The 20,918-nt window shown below is 35.8% G+C and overlaps 2 protein-coding genes and 1 pseudogene across 2 annotated transcripts; 2 read left to right on the plus strand and 1 right to left on the minus strand.

The window, feature by feature from the left end:
• Positions 1-174: 174 nt before the first annotated feature.
• On the plus strand, positions 175-2,459 carry LOC121774713 (quinone oxidoreductase PIG3). Its single transcript, XM_042171582.1, has 6 exons — positions 175-525; positions 1,099-1,278; positions 1,425-1,506; positions 1,583-1,690; positions 1,805-1,963; positions 2,128-2,459. Exons 1-6 carry the CDS (start codon positions 274-276, stop codon positions 2,325-2,327), a joined length of 981 nt encoding a protein of 326 aa, XP_042027516.1. The 5' UTR covers positions 175-273; the 3' UTR covers positions 2,328-2,459.
• A 148-nt stretch (positions 2,460-2,607) lies between these two features.
• Positions 2,608-7,760, minus strand: LOC121774711 (annotated as a pseudogene).
• A 1,290-nt stretch (positions 7,761-9,050) lies between these two features.
• LOC121774714 (transmembrane protein 184C-like) lies at positions 9,051-11,404 on the plus strand. The gene is made up of 4 exons (XM_042171583.1): positions 9,051-9,475; positions 9,564-9,686; positions 9,866-10,156; positions 11,015-11,404. The coding sequence occupies exons 1-4, from the start codon at positions 9,212-9,214 to the stop codon at positions 11,222-11,224; spliced, it is 888 nt and encodes a 295-aa protein (XP_042027517.1). The 5' UTR covers positions 9,051-9,211; the 3' UTR covers positions 11,225-11,404.
• The last annotated feature ends 9,514 nt before the right edge of the window (positions 11,405-20,918 follow it).

Consider the following 20,918-nt stretch of genomic DNA (forward strand, 5'->3'; position numbering starts at 1 on the left):
GAGTATAAAAATGTGACCTAAGTATATGCAAAATTGTACCTACATGTTGTTTTTTGCACATACGTAGATAGTATTCAATAATATGAACAGTAAAATATGATCATTTTACTACAGTAACTCTTATTTTTTAATTCAAAATTTTGCATTCACGTTTCCTCCGTCAGCAAGATTCACCTTAGTTCTTAGTCATCACACTTCAATGATTGATTCTACACATTTCAATAATTTCTCATCTCAAAATCAGAACAAAAACCTTCGGCGACGAAAAAAATCATGAAGGCGATAGTGATCACGGAAGCAGGCGGCCCCGAAGTCCTTCAATTGCTAGAAGTGGATGCCCCAAAAATCAAAGACAACGAGGTTTTGATCAGAGTTGCCGCCACTGCTCTCAACAGAGCCGACACACTTCAGCGCCTGGGCAGGTACCCTCCCCCTAAAGGCGAGAGCGAGTTTCCCGGCCTTGAATGCTCCGGTGTCGTTGAAGCCGTCGGCAAAGATGTCCTCCGCTGGAAGATCGGCGATCAGGTTTCTCTTCTTGTGATTGTTGCTTGCGGCAACTGTTTGATGAAATGCCTAATTGAATTTGAACTCAGGCGATGCCATCGTTTTGCTATTGGTGATTCTGTGCTGAGTGAGAGATGAGCATTGTTTACATCTGTAGAAAGTGCATAATTGTCGATGGTGGAGTTTTATGGCCCTAATTGTTTATAGTTAGATTATGCGAGCTATTAAATTCTAATTGGGATTAACAGAGCCTAATTGGGATGGATGCACACAAGTTTTCACCTTTGTGATTGTTGCTTGCATCAACTGTATGATGAAATGCCTAATTGAATTTGAATTCAGGTGATGCCATCGTTTTGCAATTGGCGATTCTTATGATCATGCTTGTTATTGAATGAGAGTTTAACAACAGTGTTTACAACTTTAGAAAGTGCATAATTGTTGGCGGTGGTGATTTATGACCTTAATTGTTGATGGTGAGATTATGCTAGCTATTAATATCTACTTGGGATGACTGCACAGTACATCTGGATGTACACAAGTTTTTACCTTTGTGATTATTGTGAAGTTCTGATGTAGCTGTGTGTTATAAAGGTGTGTGCGCTTGTTGCTGGAGGGGGATATGCCGAGAAGGTTGCTGTTCCTGCCGGCCAAGTTCTTCCTGTTCCGCCTAATATTTCGTTGCAAGATGCAGCTAGTTTTCCGGAAGTAGCATGCACGGTGTGGTCCACCGTGTTTATGATGAGCCACCTATCACAAGGGGAAACCTTCCTGGTATGTTTTCCATGCCTGAATTTTGTTATCAATCAAGTGTCGTGTTCAGAATCTGTTGATTGTATTTAATCCAACAGAGGCTGTATTACTGCCTTGGTCTTAGTATTGTTGTTTCTGTTATCTGACTGAGTCACATGTGACCTCAGATACATGGGGGCTCCAGTGGCATCGGCACATTTTCCATTCAATTGGCTAAGCACCTTGGAGTCAAGGTTTTCGTGACTGCAGGTTATTGCAAAGATAACATTTACTGATTAGCAATTCTGGCATACTTTATTGATGATATGATTATACCGACATACAGGAACTGAAGAAAAATTAGCTGCTTGCAAGGAACTTGGAGCTGATGTCTGCATAAATTATAAGACTGAGGATTTTGTTTCACGTGTTAAGGAAGAAACTGCAGGGAAAGGTTGTATTTTTGGCTGATTGTTTTAGTAACTTTATGAACTTTGATTTTCTACTCGCAAGTTTCTTTTCTTATCAACACACCATTGGTTCTAACTCTGACTTTCATCAATAACAGGTGTGGACGTCATCTTAGATAACATTGGTGCCTCATACTTGCAACGAAACCTTGAAAGCCTAAACATCGATGGGAGGCTTTTTATAATAGGTTTTATGGGTGGAACAACAACCGAAATCAACCTTGCCAGTTTGCTATCAAAGCGCCTTACAGTGCAGGGTAACTTGCTCGAGCCTTACTGGCACTAGAAAGAATCACATAGAAGCTCCAATGAATGTTGTGGCACATTCTTTTCTTTTATGTTAAATCACAGTTACCTACAACGTAACTAAGTTGATGACTGGCATTTTAAACTGAATAAATGTACATTTACTCGGTTACAGCTGCCGGTCTGCGCAATAGGAGCCTAGAGAACAAAGCTGTGATTGTAAATGAGGTGGAGAAATATGTGTGGCCAGCAATAGCTGAAGGCAAGATTAAGCCAGTGGTTTATAAGCGTCTTCCACTAGAAGAAGCTGCTGAAGGTCACCGGATCATGGAAAGCAGCAAGCATATCGGAAAAATTATCCTGCTTGTTCCATGAAGATTTGTTTGGAAGATACTGCTGTAGTAATAAGTTTGTAAGAAACAAAGTCTGTCTTGTTTTGAATACCAGCTGCCTCTTCACAGTTGTACCTTTGTTCATATATGTATTATAAGTTATTTGCATCTGCAATTGTCAAAGTCTCTGATTAGGATGTTCAATTTTTTTAAGGGGATGTCGATGTATTCAAGCAATGGATACAATCCTAATCATACCCATTTTCATGACAAAATGCATCAGCAATTGATTACATACAGAATCCTGAGAAGATAATGTTTTGATAAATGCATACATACAATGTTGAATGGTTGATGAAATTTGAAAGCTATAGGTTGAAAAGCAGTCAACTGTCTCAACCTAGACAAAGAGCTTCAACGGCCAAGGTTTTGGAAAGATTTGGACAGGGATCTCCAAGCGTCTCTGTCGAGATGGGAATCAAACATCTTTCCTTTCCCACACATTCCTGTATGATACCACACTTACTGCTTCAACTTCAGCAAGATTAAATGTAACAGACACAACAGTGATTCATACAGTCTATTAGCCGTGACTGATTATTTTTACTTCATTTTTTTGCAGGTTAAACTGTGTAGTAACATGAAATTACCTTCTTAAGATATGTTGAGACATCGGTAAGTCCCTGGCCGGTGTACTCCACAACTTCCTTGAGGGTCCCCAAGGCTCGCAAAACGAATAGAATCAATCTGCTGTCCTGTTTCACAGGACAGTTGAAGCTCTGGTGTCGTGGATGCAAACCCTACTCCCTGTTCCCAAGTATCAGCCTGTGGAAGATCATCCTCTGTTACATGCCCGATTTGATCTACCACAGAGATGGTCCTTGGGTCGCCACCAAGCTCCTCATGAATGACTAGTAAGTTCTCACTCTGTTGCAACCACGAACGTGGAATATGATACCTAGAGAAGATTCATTAACGAGAAACGAAGAGTTAGCAGAAGAGCTGGGGTGGATTTCTGAAGATATATTCATTGTAGAACTTCGAAAGAAGCTAAGTGAAGTGTCTACTCACAATGTTTGAGCAGGTTGGCCGCACTTCTTCAAACATTTTGACACGTCATAAGTTCCTCTATAGTCACATGGCTCTGTGCATCCACTTGATGGTGAAAGATACTGAGACCAATACCGCCCTATGCTCAGACCTTTCACCCATGCTTGGCCTTTCCCCATCCCGGAAAGATTTACTGATACAGGGCCGTTCCCTAATGGAGCAAGGAATGCGGTCTGATAATACAGGTAAAATGTCAAATCGAGCATGCTATTCTTAATACTATGCCATGTGTGTGTTTGTAAACATATCCGCAACCGAAAATTTTGTTCCTTGGGGAAGACAGTATAGGACATGTCTAGCTTACGAGCTGCAGCATACAATTTACCTTGTACCATGTCAAACTGCGATTGAGGGGTAAAGCACCTTCGTTCGTCCATATTGAACTATTTGCAAGAGAGACATTCTGAAGCCCGAGATATTCACCTTCAAGTCCAACCTGAATAGATGCAAGGTGTTGAACAATAGTTGTTACAACAGAAGATGTTGCATATGATAAGATGTATGCTAGAATTACTTGACACAGTTCCTTTTCTCTTTGTACAGTCTACCATGAATGTGAACATGAAGTGCGAGAAATGGTAGATTTGATTGCAGTTTCAGTTCAAGTTAGGTTTTTATTATGTGATACACATGATAATTCGATGAACTGATGTTTAACTGAGTACCTGATAGGTCCATTGCGCGGAAGAAAGATCCTCGTCTGAATCGTTCAATCCAGCTAGAACAACAGAGTGTATTCCTGCCCCTTGTATATCAAACCATGGCCCATAGTTCTGAAGAAATTATGTTCCAAACTTTAATATAATATCCCTTTTAGTCAGGTATGGACACTTTCTATCTATATGCACACTCCTTTTGATGTTAAGAAAATTCAAGCTCATAAGTAGTGGAATTGAGCAGATCCGAGAGAGAAACATAAAACTCGAACACCTCGTACCTGCAAACCAACCATCATACTCAGTATATCTACTGTGTTGCTCCCACTATGAAGCTCAACCTTAGCACTCAAATTGAAGCTGGCATCATCATGATTTCCATAATCAAATGCTGACAGTAAAGAAATCACAATGAACAACAGAGTAAAAACACATTTTTATGCATTTGGATGAATCATAAAAAGCATGTCAATGGATTGAAACTAATCGGGAAACTAAAACGTTGTTCATAGATTCGTATAAAGAACTAACAACATAAATAAACGTAGCAGCAAACTACAGATGAATTTGATGTGCTTCGTTGATCGTCTGTTCTTTTTATATGCTTATTCTTTCAGTTAATAACCTCTCAATACTGTGTTCGAGAAGAGGAATTCTTACATCATGCGTGCGAAGTAATGTGCTAATGTCCAAATTCAGTAGAGATCAAAAGTTAGTTGAACTAATGGCTCACCTGCTAGTTGCTTGTTAACAAACAGAAGAGCTGCATGCCCCAAGCTCCCGATAAGCAAACCTACCTCTTTCATTTGATTTGTCTTGTTATCGGCATCAATGTCTATGCTGCAGCCATGTAGAGCAATACAGAGAAGAGAAGCAAGTTCAGTATAGTATTATTGATACAGTAGAATGGAACTTGTAAAAACGACAAAGGGAGAATGAAGCGATTTACCTTATCGTATACCACATAAAATCACTTGTATCTTTTGTTGTATTTATTTGCTCTAGTAAACCTGATGCCTCAAATGAGCTGAAACCCCAAACACCATCCTCTTCTTTGTACCAACTCCAAGACACCGATGACAGTGAAGACTCATGCATGGTGACATTCCGAGTCAACCATTCATCATTGATTGCTGTTTGTGAAGTAACCTTTTCCATCACAAATGAAAGAACTAAGTACAAAATTTTAGAGAACTACTAATCTGATATTCTTAGTGAAGATATGTTCTATCTGATATTCTCATAGACTGTGCATACTACTAATCCCGGGACCCAAAATCATATCGAAAAAGAAACAGAAACAAGAAATGGAAAATGTGAAGTTGTGAAACTTCGGTAGAGGAAGTAGACAGTATATACCTTAGCTGTGTTGAACACAACGTTCACAGAGTCCGGAAGAATGCTCACGGACCATGCAGGAAGAAAGTAAGATTTTCCTCTGAAATCCAATGTTGCATCTGAAGAGCTACCATAATTGGCAAGAAAGGCTGCACAGTCATCCGAGGATTTGTAGTATACATGCGCCTGATCAAGAATACGACGGTTAATTTTCAGTATAAAATCATCAGAAATATAAGAGTGCATGAAAAGAAAAGTACACAGTAGTTCCAGCTATTACTGAGTATTAGTTTCCCTCTTTCGCCATTTAGTTTCCGTATCTGCGCCTCTTAGCACAGAACGAGAGTAGAACAAACGAGAACACAGAGAGAGACTTTCCAACAAGCCGAGAAGTAGCAAGACAGACTTTTAAATATTAAACATACCTCAAGATTCTCACCAAGAGAAATTTGGGTTGCATCTGCATTGACCAAATGTTCCTCGCATAGTTTGCTTGCGATATGAAGGTCGCGCAGGTGACCCCACTTCAGTTGATTGAGAAAACCTGCATAGATTATCACATTTGATGGAAGTTACAGTGAACATTGTTGCAGTTTCATTCGATTACAAGATACTCGGAAGAAAATCCAAGCGTGAACGGAAAACATGGCTCCATTATATGAAGTGAGAAACCTCTAATCTAGATCATAATGTTTTACCATACTCATTTATTGGAGCATCATAGTCATAACTAGTGGCAACCGAAGGTCCTCCGGCTGTTCGACCAAAGTTGGTAACGCCAAAATACTGCAAAAAAATAAACAATGTCGGAGATAGCATTAGCTAAGAAATCACAAGCTGCAATTAAACAATATAAAACCTACTGTGGCTAACTAACCATGTAATAGTTCTGGAAAGTGCCGCCTCTTTCAAAAAAGCGTGCAACGGCAAAAGCCAAGTCTTCAACTGGTCGGAAAGGGACAGCGTATCCAAATGCTAGAAACCTACGAAATAGTAACATAGAACTGTTGAACTCTCTATAGACCAAAAGAGTGTAAACATTGCTGAATTGTGTAGTTTTACCATCCAACGCAGTTCTCAGTCCACATCGATGGCTTGGTTGGTGAATTTGGAGTAATCGGCCCTCCCTGTGATGCAAATAGGTTCGCGTCCTTCATCATGCGAACTATTTTGGCAAGAAAGCGCTCCATTTCTCTCTGCACCCCGCCCAAACGGAATCTTGAGCTTCTGAGTTGATACGTATAAAAAAACTAACTAGGAAAGCACCTGGAAAAGATCATTCTTCGTACGAAACTGTATTCCGGGAATGAAATGCAACCACATTGGGAATCCCCTGTTCAAACAAGGTAGAAAACATTAAGTGGTTGAAATTGAGTGATTTCATCTTTGATTCAAGATAGATCGAAAAAAGCTTCCAACTTCACAATCCTTATAATAAAATAAGCTCCATAATAAACGAAAAGACTAACCCGTAGTTCCACTCAGCACAGCCATAGGGTCCGATTCTCAAATGCACAAAGAGGCCGGCTTTGTGAACTTCCTTCACGAACCGTATTAAGTCGAACCTGCCTTCAAAATAGTACTAAGTCAGAGTATGAGGTAACAACGTCGAATGAGAATGAAAGAAGAGTATCTTATTACATCTAGTATGTCATTTTGTTTAGTGCAATGACAGCCATATATCTATAGAAAATGTACAAATTCTGTCACCACCTCAGTCATTAGTTGCCAACAATTACATGGATTAAACTTGTTGCATATTCTAGAGTATAAATTGATTCACATATGAACACAATAAAGTATAATAAATAGTAACATAAAAACACAGTCTAGTAGTACTAAATAACTCCAAAATACTCTTCAACTAAACTAAACTGAATTTGAAAGTACTACTCTTGACGTAGTATTTCGGATTGCTTCGACACATGTAGCCAGACTGACACTTGAACTCAAAACTTCGGGCAATGTAAGCATACACTCGAATCACAAGTAAACCGTAGCTCGTATACCTCTCCCTTCACAGGCTCGTGATAATTCCAGAAGACACAAGTCTCTATCACGTCGATCCCTCCTTCCTTCGCCTTCCCAATGATTTCCGGCCAAACCTTCAAACCAACAAACAAACCACTTGCATCTTTTACAACCTCAAACCAATTAACATAAAAAAAAAAAACTAAAATAGCAGCTTACATCTGGTGTAGTGCGCGGGTAATGAACGGATCCCGACTGCAAGATCCTCCGTTTCCCATCGATGATCAACGCCTTGCTATCATAACTCACTGACCTTGAAACTGCAGTTTGGAATAAACCGCAATCAAACAGTAAAACTACAAAGACAAGTGCAGATAACAACATAGATTTTGAAGATTCAGCAGCACACATTATTATTATTACAATCAAAGTAAGAGAAAAAGCATGACCGAACCTCGTATTTATGCTGTCTGAGCTCTGAATAGACGTGTGTCTTGGTGTATTTGTTGGGATGGATAGTGATGTGTTAGAAGGGAACAAATGTGGCCTGCAATCTTTGGATTATTTCACTGATAATCGCGAGAGTAAAGAATTTGTCGGTAGTTCTAGAAAATTTGTGTAGAAACAAACTTGAACCTTGTTTGTGATTGCGACGTAGAAGGAATCCTACTTTTTGTAAGATTGTAAACAGCTTTTAACCGTGGCTGTGGTGGTTGGAAGCGTCATCCAACAAATAAACGAGTATATAATCAAATGATCAATTTTGTTGGCAGGTATAAATTGTGAAAGCTATGAATTATGAGCACGAAATAGACTACACATGTAATTATAATGTGTTTTATTCAATATTTGATAAAAATTAGTACATTTTTCATCTTAGAAAAAAAGTCAGTTTTTCATTTATTCATTCAAGAATCAAAGAGAACGACAATAATCTTGAAAATATTAACATTTTCCTTATAAAATAGTGTAGACTAAATTGTAGTAACACAAGTTCTAATAATTATTACTAGTAGAGAATGAGTATAAATTAAAGATAAGGAAATTATATCTGAAAATCATAGAGAAATAAGTACTCTCCATGTAGTAACTTGTGATTAAGTGTGCACTATTTCTTTTTCTCTTGGAATTTTGGAAACATCCAAATGAGGTAGTGCACACTATCATCAATATAATTTTTTTTATATAAAATTTGGTTAAATTATGATTAATCTACAATTTTTAAAAATGACCGATTATAATTTTAACATTTTTTCTATTGTCCCATAATCTATAATTTTGGAAAAATATGTATAATTTGACAAACGAAATATATTACTCAATGTGGACAAAACATTGTACAACTATTTAATTGAAACCATTTAATACACTTAGTCAATCATACCTTTAATTTTTCATATATACACCTCATATTGATAAACTCAAAAATATAGAATGCTAGAATATTTCGCTAACAGTCGAGAAAAATGTCAAAAATTATAATATATTGAACCATTTTTATAAATTATGAGATTGACCAAAATTTGATTTTTTTTTCACAATTTACTCTTATTTTGTTAATATTGATGCCAGAAAAACTTTTTTTTTTTTCAAAAATTCAAAGACCATATTATTGACCAATTTGTCAATCGATTTTACGTTTCATTTTCCCCTACAAATTTGTTTAAAAAATGTTTTCTATTTTCTAGACAATCCACGACCAAACACACCCCTTGACTTTTCTCGCATCTCAACTCTGACCGTTGAACACTCCTTGATCGATCAAAGTTCATCATCTCTCCCGATACTCACTTCATCGAACTCACACTTCTAACGATCACTGCAATTCGTCAGCTTCAAGTTGCAGAAAAGCATGGATTTCGCAAATATGGATCGGCGGCAGCTGACGTTAGCCGGCGCCGGATTCTCGGTGATGCTGACTCTGCACTATAGTTTCCAGCTCGTATCGCAGCACCTCTTCTACTGGAAGAATCCCAAGGAGCAGCGGTCCATACTCATCATCCTCCTCCTGCCGCCGGTTTACGCCGTTACCTCATTTTTCGGATTCATCGATCGCCGCGGCAGCAAGCAGTTTTTCATGCTCCTGGACTCTGTCAAAGACTGCTACAGTGCTTTGGTGCGTCGATTTCTTCTTTCTTCTTCTTATCGTCGTGTTAATTTGGTGTATTGATGTTGAATTGTGTGTTTTGGTGTTGGCGGAGCAGGCAATTGCGACGTTTTTGAGTTTGATCTATAGCTATTCGAATCTCTCGATGAGCAGAGATTCTGTGCCTGATGAGATGAAGGGGAGAGAGATTCGCCTTCTGTTTCCGATGAATCTTCTCCTGGTGAGGTTTTTCCCTTTAATCGAAGTAGTCCTTTGTGCTTTTCTGGTGTTGAATTTTATCCATAAGAAAACTAGGGTTTCTGCAGCTCAATTGAGTTTAATAATTTGGGTGTTCTGCAAAAATGTTTTAAGCTGGATTGTTAATTATGAATTTGTGTGTTATTTTCTGGAAATCTGCAGCCTAGAACGACTCGTTTGAATCAGGAGAAGTTTAGGCGTCTGAAGAGCTGGATATGGCAATTTGTGATCATCCGTCCGGTTTGTTCTGTTCTGATGATGGCATTGCAGTTCATTGGGGTGTATCCCAGTTGGCTCGGTTGGGGATTTACCGTTGTTCTGAATATATCGATTCTTTTGGCCATGTATTCGTTGCTCGTCTTCTATTACGCCTTTGCCAAAGAATTGGAACCACACGAGCCACTCTCGAAGTTCATCTGCATCAAGGGGATTGTTTTCTTCGGTTTTTGGCAGGTAATTGCGGCTTTCTTAATTCATGCTCTGCTTTATATTCACTAGATAAACAACTAAGTAGATAAATATGTGGGAGTATTTCTTCAGAGCTTGACAAATTGGATGGTGATTGCATTTCATGTTGCATGCTTCACATGTGTTCTTTCTTCGTTAAATCCGTGGGATTGTTGTTTAGAATAAGAAGTTAGTATATGGGAGTTGATTCGTGCTTGACTGCAACACTTCACTAACTGAATGGCGATTGTTGAATATCTACCAAATGAAAACTAGGTTTTTGGAAAATGTATATGTTTGTGATATAGGCATAAATGCAATCAGATCTATGTATAATTCGAGTTATTACCTGGACAGTAGTTATATTTGTATGGGTTGATTAAAGGTGCATGTTTTCACTCTGCCTACTTATATGAAAAAAATAAATTTTTAGATACTACTAATCTATCTCATTGGGAGAAACCCCTTGCTGCTTTCTGATTGTTTGTAAGAGAACTAATCGTTTCGGTGTATCACTGAAAATCAAGTGATGAATCTTCTCTTGTAGCCACAGTGACTAGACATTTGAGAAGTCGTGATAAATGAATTCAAAACATGTTCTTCAAGATTAAGATATGAAGAAATTTGCTTTATATTACTGCATTACTACAACACTATCAGTTTCTGCTAAAAGGAAACTGCTATTAAACTAACTGAAATTTCCAATGTAACGAACTATCTTTCAGTTTCTCGCATTTTGAATCCCTACGAAGGTTCAGTATGTTTAAAATATGATGAACATGGGGTACAAAGTAAGATGATTCTTTGTCAACTGGGCATCGTAACAAAATTATTTGAACTCTGCTAATGTCGTGATGAATACAGGGAGTGTTACTACACATCTTGGTCGATCTTGGCGTTCTCCAATCTCATCATTTCTGGTTAGAGACAGAGAATGTTGGCGAAGCATATCATAAGGTTTTAGTATGTGTCGAGATGATGTTCTTCGCAGTACTCCATCAATATGCCTACCATGCTGCACCTTACAGTGGAGACGTAGAAGCAAAACTGAAGTTGCAGAAAAAGCATGAATGATAGTGGATAGAAGCTGAAGTGAAGCACTAGCCATGTACAATTTTTTATGACATGATCCTTAGCTATACAATGCTTAGATTATTCTTGCAGTTTTTGGAGGTTCTAAAACTGATGTATGTCTGTTTTGTACAGTGTGATCTTGTTTTAATGGAATCATATGTAGTGTGTTTCTGGTCTCAATTGAACTCTATTCTTTCCTTAGTTTTCAAATTGGAATGATTACAATATACAAAGCACAACCTTCATGATCAGATGAAACCATTTAAAAGAGTGATTATTTTCGTTTTGTGTGTACTTGATATTGGACTGAGCAAAGCCCAATCCTATTTTGGGCTTTTAAAGAAATTGTGTGGAGCTAAGCCCAAGCCTATTTTGGGCTTTTAAAGAAATTGTGTGGAGCTAAGCCCAAGCCTATTTTGGGTTTTGGAATTTTCATTTATTAAATGATGGACTCTGAAAAGAAAAGGATTAGCTCATCAAAAAAGAATGTGTAGTAATCCTTTACTCACAGCTCCCAAATTAAATACTATAATAGGGTTTTCATATTTATGTAGAAGTTTTCTACCAAATTCAAATTGTTTCGTAGCTTCATATATCTGCATTACATATGAACAATTGATGATTATGTTAAATTTGATGTAAAATGATTTGCATTGAGGTTCTTTGATATGTTTATGCAAAATATACTGGGAATTGGGTGTTATGCAATTTATCAATGAAATTATGAAAAAACAATCAAATTTTTAACGATGTACTAATATTGGTAAGCATTTATGAGTATGAAAACGATGGGTTATTTATCACTGTTAATGTTTTGTAATTACAACATGTACGTATTTGTAGCTTGCGTGTTTATCACAAGCTTATTCCCTTCTTTTCTTTTTTCTGTTTGAGAAAGCATTTACCAAAGCAATTAAATTGGTACGACATTTCTCCTCTTCAAATAAATCGGGGTTCGAATCATCTTTGTACACGCAAAATCCATGAAACATTGAATTGGTGGCCAATATATACATCTAGTACTAATTAACTAACACATCACCTTGTATCAATTGCATGAGCTTCCAAATCTTAAACTAAAATTTTCTTGATCAGGCAACAAAGTCATGGGATCCAAACTTACATGTTTGTGGCTATAAATTGTAAGAAATTGGTAAGCAATAAACGAATTAATTTGAGGTACATAGGAATCTTTGTAATCCTATCCAATCAAGCATCATCCATTTTGTCCCAATCATGAATTGGATGTGGCTCGTTTGGATACAATTACTCTCGATTCTTCCTTTGAATTTCCCATACTATTTAATTTTAATTATTACGCCTCCTTTCATTTTATTTTTCCACAATTTTCAACACTTCACCCATGCCACACATTGCGTCCCCATTTACAAAATATTGGTCCTTCCATTTTAAATTAATTGTTTCATATTTTTATTTTGTTTATTAGAAGCATGATTCACAATTCACATACACTAATTAGAAGTTAGAACCACATCCTTAATGCAAAACTAAGACCAAATAATTGTTATAGGACATGAGAATCTGATTAATAAATACTGATTTCTACTGATTTTTTCTATGTATATATGAATGCAGATTTTTCATTTGTGATAGTGATTTTACTACTATAATATTGATCAACAATTCACAATCAATTTTCACAATGAAGTCAAGTCTGAATCTCAAAATTTGAGATGTGAATGGTCCAACGACTTGTCCTAAAGTAAGAGACAAAAATTGGTAGGTGTAGACAATTTGTGAAATCCTAGAAATAATTAATTTGGAGGGGTCCAAAAAATATTTTGGGCAATTATTTTATACCCCTATAATTTAGAATGCAATATAATATTATAGTGATCCATCCCTTTTCATTTAGTAAGGGGTGTATGGTTATGCAGAAAGAGATAAAGAGAAGAATTTGTATTAAAGCTTTTGGTCGGCGGTTCCACATCTTGGAACCTACCGCACTACGTCGTTTTCTATCTCAAAATGTTGAATTTTGGTTTTTTATTTGCATGTGAAATTGTACATATACATAAATTTTGGGCACCAATGATAGAATAGAGAGGTTGGAAAGTGGCATACCCTTTTAAGAAAAGAATATGTATTATCATGTGGTATTCGGTTTCTTAGATAAAATAATACCAAGATACAATCTAGAATTGAGTTGTGAGATTATTTTAGTTATATGGGGTTAACTATGATTAATTATCCCATGATTATTCATCTTGGATTGAGTTGCTGGGTTGAATCACATGAACCAAACACACTACAAATTTAATCTCGAATATAATCATGCAAACCGAACACCCCTTTATTGTATTATCTAATCCAATATAGATTATTTTTTTTTGTGAAAATGGACAGAAATTTAAAGATTTTAGTTTCATACATTAATCATTCTACTATTAGATAATTGTATCTTCATTTTTTTAATGCATACATATTACATACTTATATGTAAATGTAAAATCATGTGAGTAGTTATTATGCGTGTATAATTTATTTATATATGATGTTATACATAGGGGATAGTATAATACTGTATTATAATTATAGAGGCGGTTTCAGTAAAAAAATTAAAATAAGAATTTTGAGACCTGAAAATTATATAAATTCTTTAATTCCTGATATCAGTTTGCACGACAAAAAAAATTAATATCAGTTTGCACGACAAAAAATATTAATTCCTGATATTGAATCATAAACTAATATGAAGTCGAATGCTTATTTTGTGATGTCAATTGTTATTAATATATTTACGAAATAATATAATTTTATATTCTAACTTTAAGAAAACTTTTGAAATTAACCATCACCTATGTACTATGGTGCATGCATGTGTTTTTCTAGGAACATGGTTCCAATTTTACTAAATGGATGATCATCAGATCATGGTTGATTTCTATGAAGAATATTATAATAATATATTTTCTTTATCTTTTTTAATATATTTTATAAATTATTAGTGTCTCTTTATGGCCATCATAGACCACAAAAATTAGTGATTTAGATTGATTCACAATTTTCAAGGACAAAAAGCTTTCATTTCATCTTCTCATTAATAAAGTAGGAAATGGAGAAGAAAGTGCAAGAATATTTGAGAGAATGAGGAAGCAAGAAGATTCTTTCAACTTTCCAGCACGAATTGGTTGTTCTCTCACTCTTTTTTTTATGAATCAATTAATGGAATATAAAGGTAAAAAGTAAAGTACAAGCAAGACACGGGCATATCTGAGGTATACATGCCTAAGAGCCAAAGCTATATAGGCTGGGGGGAAGTAAACTCTAGGGAAACGGAGCCTGATACGATTATTATTATTATTATTATTATTATTATTATTATTATTATTATTATTATTATTTAGTTAGTTAATTATGGATTTGCATATCTTTTTCATATCGTTTGTCTTGCTCATTAAGTTAGTATCCACTATTATAAATAGTGGACATTGTTCTTTAGTTCAATCATTCAAGAAATATCAATTATCCTTCTATTTTACTTTATCTTACTCTCTTTCCTTTCAAACGTGCAAAACGCACAAAACCCTAATTTTGACGCCGGATTGATCGACGGGCAAAAGCTCCCGCGACGTTCGACGCAAAATCTACGAGTTAAGGAACTTCATCCTTAACAATTGGTGCTTTCATCGTGATCTCTTCCTCCGAATCGTTGTCTACATGTCGTACAGCTACACCGGATATCAACTCCGGTAGGCGGATTACCACCCATGGCAGCCCGTATCTCAACCTCTGTTTCATCCGAACAGAGCGTTAGATCAACAGCCATCATATACATATCTACAGGATGGGAGACTCAACCCACAACACCATCCCTACCAAGCCCGTCAACCCACTTCCTGGAACCCGGCATGGCTGCGCCAGGAAACTGCGTATCGGCAGCCATCGTCCTACGAGCCCGATTTGTACGCAAAATCTACGAGTTAAGGAACTTCATCCTTAACAGAGCCCTAAGAGTAGGTATCACAAACCGAAAAGCAACATATAATATCAGTACATCAACAAAATCAGATGAGACTTGACATCGGTTAAGGTCTTCAATATGAGATCCATTTGATTTGCTTCGGTTCTTCTTTCTGTCAAGGTGTGCTTGTACTCATTGCTACCGTCCATGTTACCCCAATGGAGGTAGGGGTAGGGCCTCGTTAAAACCTCCTAGAGATAAAACCCGGTTGGAAAAAATCCCTAGGAGGAAAAAGAGTACCCCCGTGGCCGAGAGCAATGCTAGACTCCCAAGTGCTCGGTCACTTGTTCATGCGGATAAAGGGAGTATAAAACTGCGTATGTTACCTTCTTCACTTCGAACACCATGTGCTTGGGTTCGAATGCTGATCCGTCAAAAATCAAGGCATTCCTGCCTCTCCACATTAGGCTGACTATTGCGATGAGGGCTAGCCTTCTAGCCTTGCGGATAATTGCCGCGCCGCTTCTTTCCTTGATCATCCACTTGATGGCGCTCGGTATTGTGGTGATGTTCCTCCGCATTCCCAGCCAAGATTTGATCTCCTTCCAAACTGTCCATGTCTTGTGGCATTTGAAGAAGTGGTGGTCCACCGACTCCGTGTGCGCCATGCACAAGGGGCAGCGTTGATCGATATTCTTGTAGCCTAGTCTGTCCCTCGTTGGAAGTCGTCCTTTGAGAGCTTGTCAAGTAGTGAAAGGGTACTTTGGCGGGACAAACTCCTTCCACACGAATCTGTGCCACTGTCGCCGTTCTCCTTTTGGCCTGAACCACTCGTATGCCTCGACCGCTCCCTTGCTCCCGTACCATTGTCCCAGCAGCTTCTCCACTTCTCTTCTCAGCCGGTCGACAAGCAATTCGTCTCGAATTTCAAGCAGCCACTTGAAAAGTGGTGAGTAATTAAAGGCACTAATAAGGAATCGGATTTAGTAAAATTAGGTTTGATAAAAGGATCACTTGCTCCTATTACTTAAGTAAATAATCATAATTTTAAAATTTAAAATCTCGTATATAAATCGACAATGAGAGCTAGTGATAGATTAGAGTTTATAATAAACTTGAAATAGTATAATTAACAATTGCCTTAAATATAAATGCTTTTAATAAGGGGATAAACTTGAAAAGTATTAAATTAATTGAAATTCATAAATGAATCTCGAATTATATTTCTTGAATGAATGCAGCGTATAAATTCAAATATTATTAGAAATAAAAATTTTATAATTATCTTCTAAAATAGGTCTCGATAAAATATTGTGAATTCAGAAAAAAATTGATTGAATTAATGAACCAATCGATTTAGACAGAGATTTTAACAAAATACTCGTGTTGAATGAAATGAGGATGCGATTAAACTGCTTTTATTTATTTTGAATAGAATAAAACGCTCGCTTTTACTATTAAATAATAATAATAATTTGGACACATTTATAATTTAAATTAATAACGCCGTTGGTCATATACACTGAACTGTACCCAATCCCAATATCTAAGGAAGATTTCAAACCTGCGTCACGTTATGGGCAAAATCAACTCTCTAATTATCTTCAAATATCACCAATTAATGGGTATGGGTTACTTATTAATATTGTATTTTCAAGAAAACGATTGTTCATATGATTCATATCTTGCATTCACTTCGGAATTTTGACTCCATACATATTATATGTATCGTCACATTCTTGATTCTACATTGTGATTGCAAAAATTTATTCTTTATTTATAAATGTTAAATAAATAGGAATGAATCTTGTAATGAGTAGGAAACTCAACAGATCTGTCCTAAATAGAATTCCACTAAGAACATCTCCAAGGGGAAAGGTAAGTTAAGAAAGTATATTTCTTATTTACCTTCTCAAAAAGGTAATTATACCTTTTTAAAAAGTAATGGACTCCAAGAAAAGAAGGTAAATTAAGAAGACAAATAAAAATAACTAACTTTTTACCTTTTTTTTCCAAGAATAGGTAAAGATACATTTTCAAAATGAAAGAAGGTATAATACATCTCTAAATACATTTTCCATTGGAGCATAAAATTTTAACAAGAAGAGGTAAATATGGTAGTTATTTCTCTTTATCTCTCCATTTACCATTTCCCTGGAGTTGCTATGTCCAGTTACAACTTGCTTTAGCCTTTGGTGTGAACATTATTAAAATAACAACAATTAAAGAGACAATTGTTATAGTAGTAGTTTGACTTGAATTAAATAAGTTAAATAAAATTATAATTAAATGGCTTCACATTTAGGTCAATAATTGCAAGTTGCAATCGAGTGCACGCAGATATAGCAGAATATACCAAATCTAACTAAGCAAGCCAGCACTGTCACATGCAATTAGATTCTATATTTAAATTCCTTAATTTGGCCGAGGAAATTCTTAATGCCATGACAAACCAGATCTTCATATTAAAAAAAAATTAATTGCTTATTCAAGTAGTGATTATTTTTTATTTAAGTGTCACTTTATAGCAAAAATCAGTAACACCATGTTGCTTCATAAAATATAAGTGGCTAATTAGATGGATTATAATGCGCCACTGCATTTGACTCGCTTGGAGCAACATTAATTTACACAATTGAAATAGTATTCTAAAAGTTAGATCACACATCCATAAAATTCCCAACTTTCAAATAATAAAATACTACTCCATGATTTGTTATATTGCTGCAAAATATCCACACGTGAAATATCAGAGGACTCAATTCTAGCCCAACATTACTACCAAACACAAAAATAATTAATGGATATCACTCAATTATAATCGAATACCTCGATAAAAAACCAAAAAAAGGGACACCCAACATTAGAAAAAACGCCTAAATTTCAATAATTACTAAACCAAATGTGTTGCCATATATCATCACCAAAATATGTGGTCCAAACCAAATAAAATAATTAACTGCTTTTACCAATTTTCCTTCCTTAATACTACTATTTGATAATAATGGCAATTAAAAAAATTTGAAAGAAAAAAAAGGAGAAGAGCCATTAGAGGACATTCCGTAATACAGTGTGCTTTAGTAGTGGGATCTAAGCATATAATAAAAAAAATAATTACTAAAATAGCTACTATCCAATATCGATATATTTGCTAAAGAAAATAGTTTAGCGTGAATATCAATGTGTAAGTATGCCATTTGTGATTTTTCACATTATAGCCTATTGTGTTGATTTTGTTAGTAATTTTTTGTAAACATTAATGGTTAATTTTAAATTTTGAGTATTTATATATTTATTGAAAAAAAACTAAAAGCAGCTCATTTTTCTGTTTAGGAAAGTGCACCTTTTTTAGCTGCAAATAAAAAGGTCGGTGAAGAAAAGGGGCTGCGCATTACGATTTACGCATATAATAGGCTGTGGGCCACGTGATGGGCCTACCCGCAACCCATGGATCTTCCTATAATTTTTTTGTTTTCCTCATAAATTATCAACACATTAATAATATATTCTCAATGATTTTCAATTATCCAAGTGAAGTAACATGTATGTTATATCATGGGACGCATGGTGTAAATATTATGTTTATTTCATCAAAGCTGGTAAAAAAATATTCATAAAACATTTTCATATATAGATATGGAGACAAATAGTGGACACTTAGTTTGGTGGACGAGATAAATAAGATTAACGTAATAAAGTAAGATTGAATTATTTAATTTTGTGTTTGGTTTGGTTGGTTGTGATTTAAGATAAATTATAAGATCTTGACAAAATGAAGAAAAATTGGGAAAAATTGAATTATTTTATCAAGTTTATTGCATCAATCGAACCACACACTTATATGTACACGGCTAAAAAATGGTTGAATTCGAACATAACAATTTTTATAGTCATGAAAGATCTTCAACTTCGGTTTTGTAGTCATCAAATGCTATTTTTTTTTTGGATTTTGACTGTCGACATGCTACCTTGCATATGCATATTAAACAATCCATATTATAGCTAATAGTAAAAGCAATACTATATTATTATGATATTATTATGATATTATTAATTTTGATTAATTATAAATGTTGTCATCTCCTTGCAATTTCAGATTGATTAATATTACAGGAATAGACAAGTGAACGTGTATATCTTTAATTGCTAAACTAGGATATTTTTTGTAGAACGAAATTAAATCTTACTCAACCAATCAAAAGGCGCATATATAATCAATGTAATGTAGTAGTACTACTTCTAGATAGACGAATCAGGAAAGAAATTGAAGTTCACGAATCACCATAATAAATATTCCGAATTCTAAAACATGTTTTCAAATTTATCAAAATGTGTTTATGTTTTATTATAATTGTATAAATCTTATACTTAGATTTAATAGTATGTTAATATTCATCATAACCTAATCTTATAGTACGATAAATCATCCAATTACTCAAGATTTATCAAACTTCATCATTATCTAATGCTGTATTAAAATAATATATAATACTAACCGTACTTAAAAATACACAAATTAATTTTAATACTATAGTACGCCCTCTATTTCTTAGGAGTATTAAATAGAAGCGCTTTTTTCGATAGAGAGTTTAAGAATAATGTGTTAAGTGGATAGTGAATAAAGTATGAGAGACGAAAAGAGAATAAAGTAAGAGAAAGATTTACTTTTTGTCAAAAATATAAAGACTAAAGGCCCATTTTGGTCCTTAACATATTGCAATTTTAATTTTGGCCCAAAACATTATCTTTTGAATTATTCGGTCTCTCACAAATAAAAATGGGGCACATTTGGTCCATTTTGGACTGTTTCGTCAAAAATTTGATGGAAACCCTAAGGTGGAAACCAAATTCTCGCAATATGTTGATGTGGTAGACGCCGATGTAGGCGGCGGATGGCTCGGCGGTGCAGCTGCGGAGGCCTTCAGCGCCGCCGATCCAGACGCCGAAGATGCGGTCGAATTGCCTGCCCTTGCACGTCGCCGTCCACTCGAGGACGATTTTGGCAGAGCTTGGGAAGGGGCAGTGCGGCGGTGGTGTGTAGGCGGCGAGGACCGGTGGCTGGCCGTATGTGGAGGAGAAATCGTGCTGGAGAAGGAGGTAGGAGCATGGTGCGGTGGCAGGGAGCTGGATTAGTTTGGTGAGGGAGGAGGAGGACCGAAGGTGATGGTACGGCGGAGCTTGGCGGCAGAGATGCTGGAGGGAGGAATTTCCTTCAAATTTTTGACGGAATCATCCAAAATGGACCAAATGTGACCCGTTTTTATTTGTGAAAGACCGAATAATTCAAAAGATAATGTTTTGGACTAAAATAAAAAAATCGCAATATGTTAAGGACCAAAATGGGCCTTTAGTCAAATATAATTAACTCAATTAACATGAAATGGAGAAAGTACTAACTTTTTAGTTCAACAAGTTCTTTGGATTAACTCAAAATCCGAATATTTAACTCAAATAGCCCGCATTTAACTCCTATCTTGAATAGAACTGGTCCGAAAGCCGATAAATTGACGAAATCCCTTAATTTGAGTTTTCACTCTTCACTACTATAAAATCATTGTACGTAATTTCAATTCTAATTATAGTAGTTACAGTTAAAATTCAAAATCAAATTAACTGAATATAGTTACAACATACAACCACAGTGGGCCATCTTAAAAAATTAATGTTATTGTCTTCTTATCCAACGGCCCAGATTTCAAGGCTTTGATGAAACCGGATCCACTCACCATCCGATCCACCCTCATACATACATATATACCCCATTGCACC

The sequence above is a fragment of the Salvia splendens genome, chromosome 17 (assembly GCF_004379255.2).
Source record: "Salvia splendens isolate huo1 chromosome 17, SspV2, whole genome shotgun sequence".
NCBI lineage: Eukaryota > Viridiplantae > Streptophyta > Magnoliopsida > Lamiales > Lamiaceae > Salvia > Salvia splendens.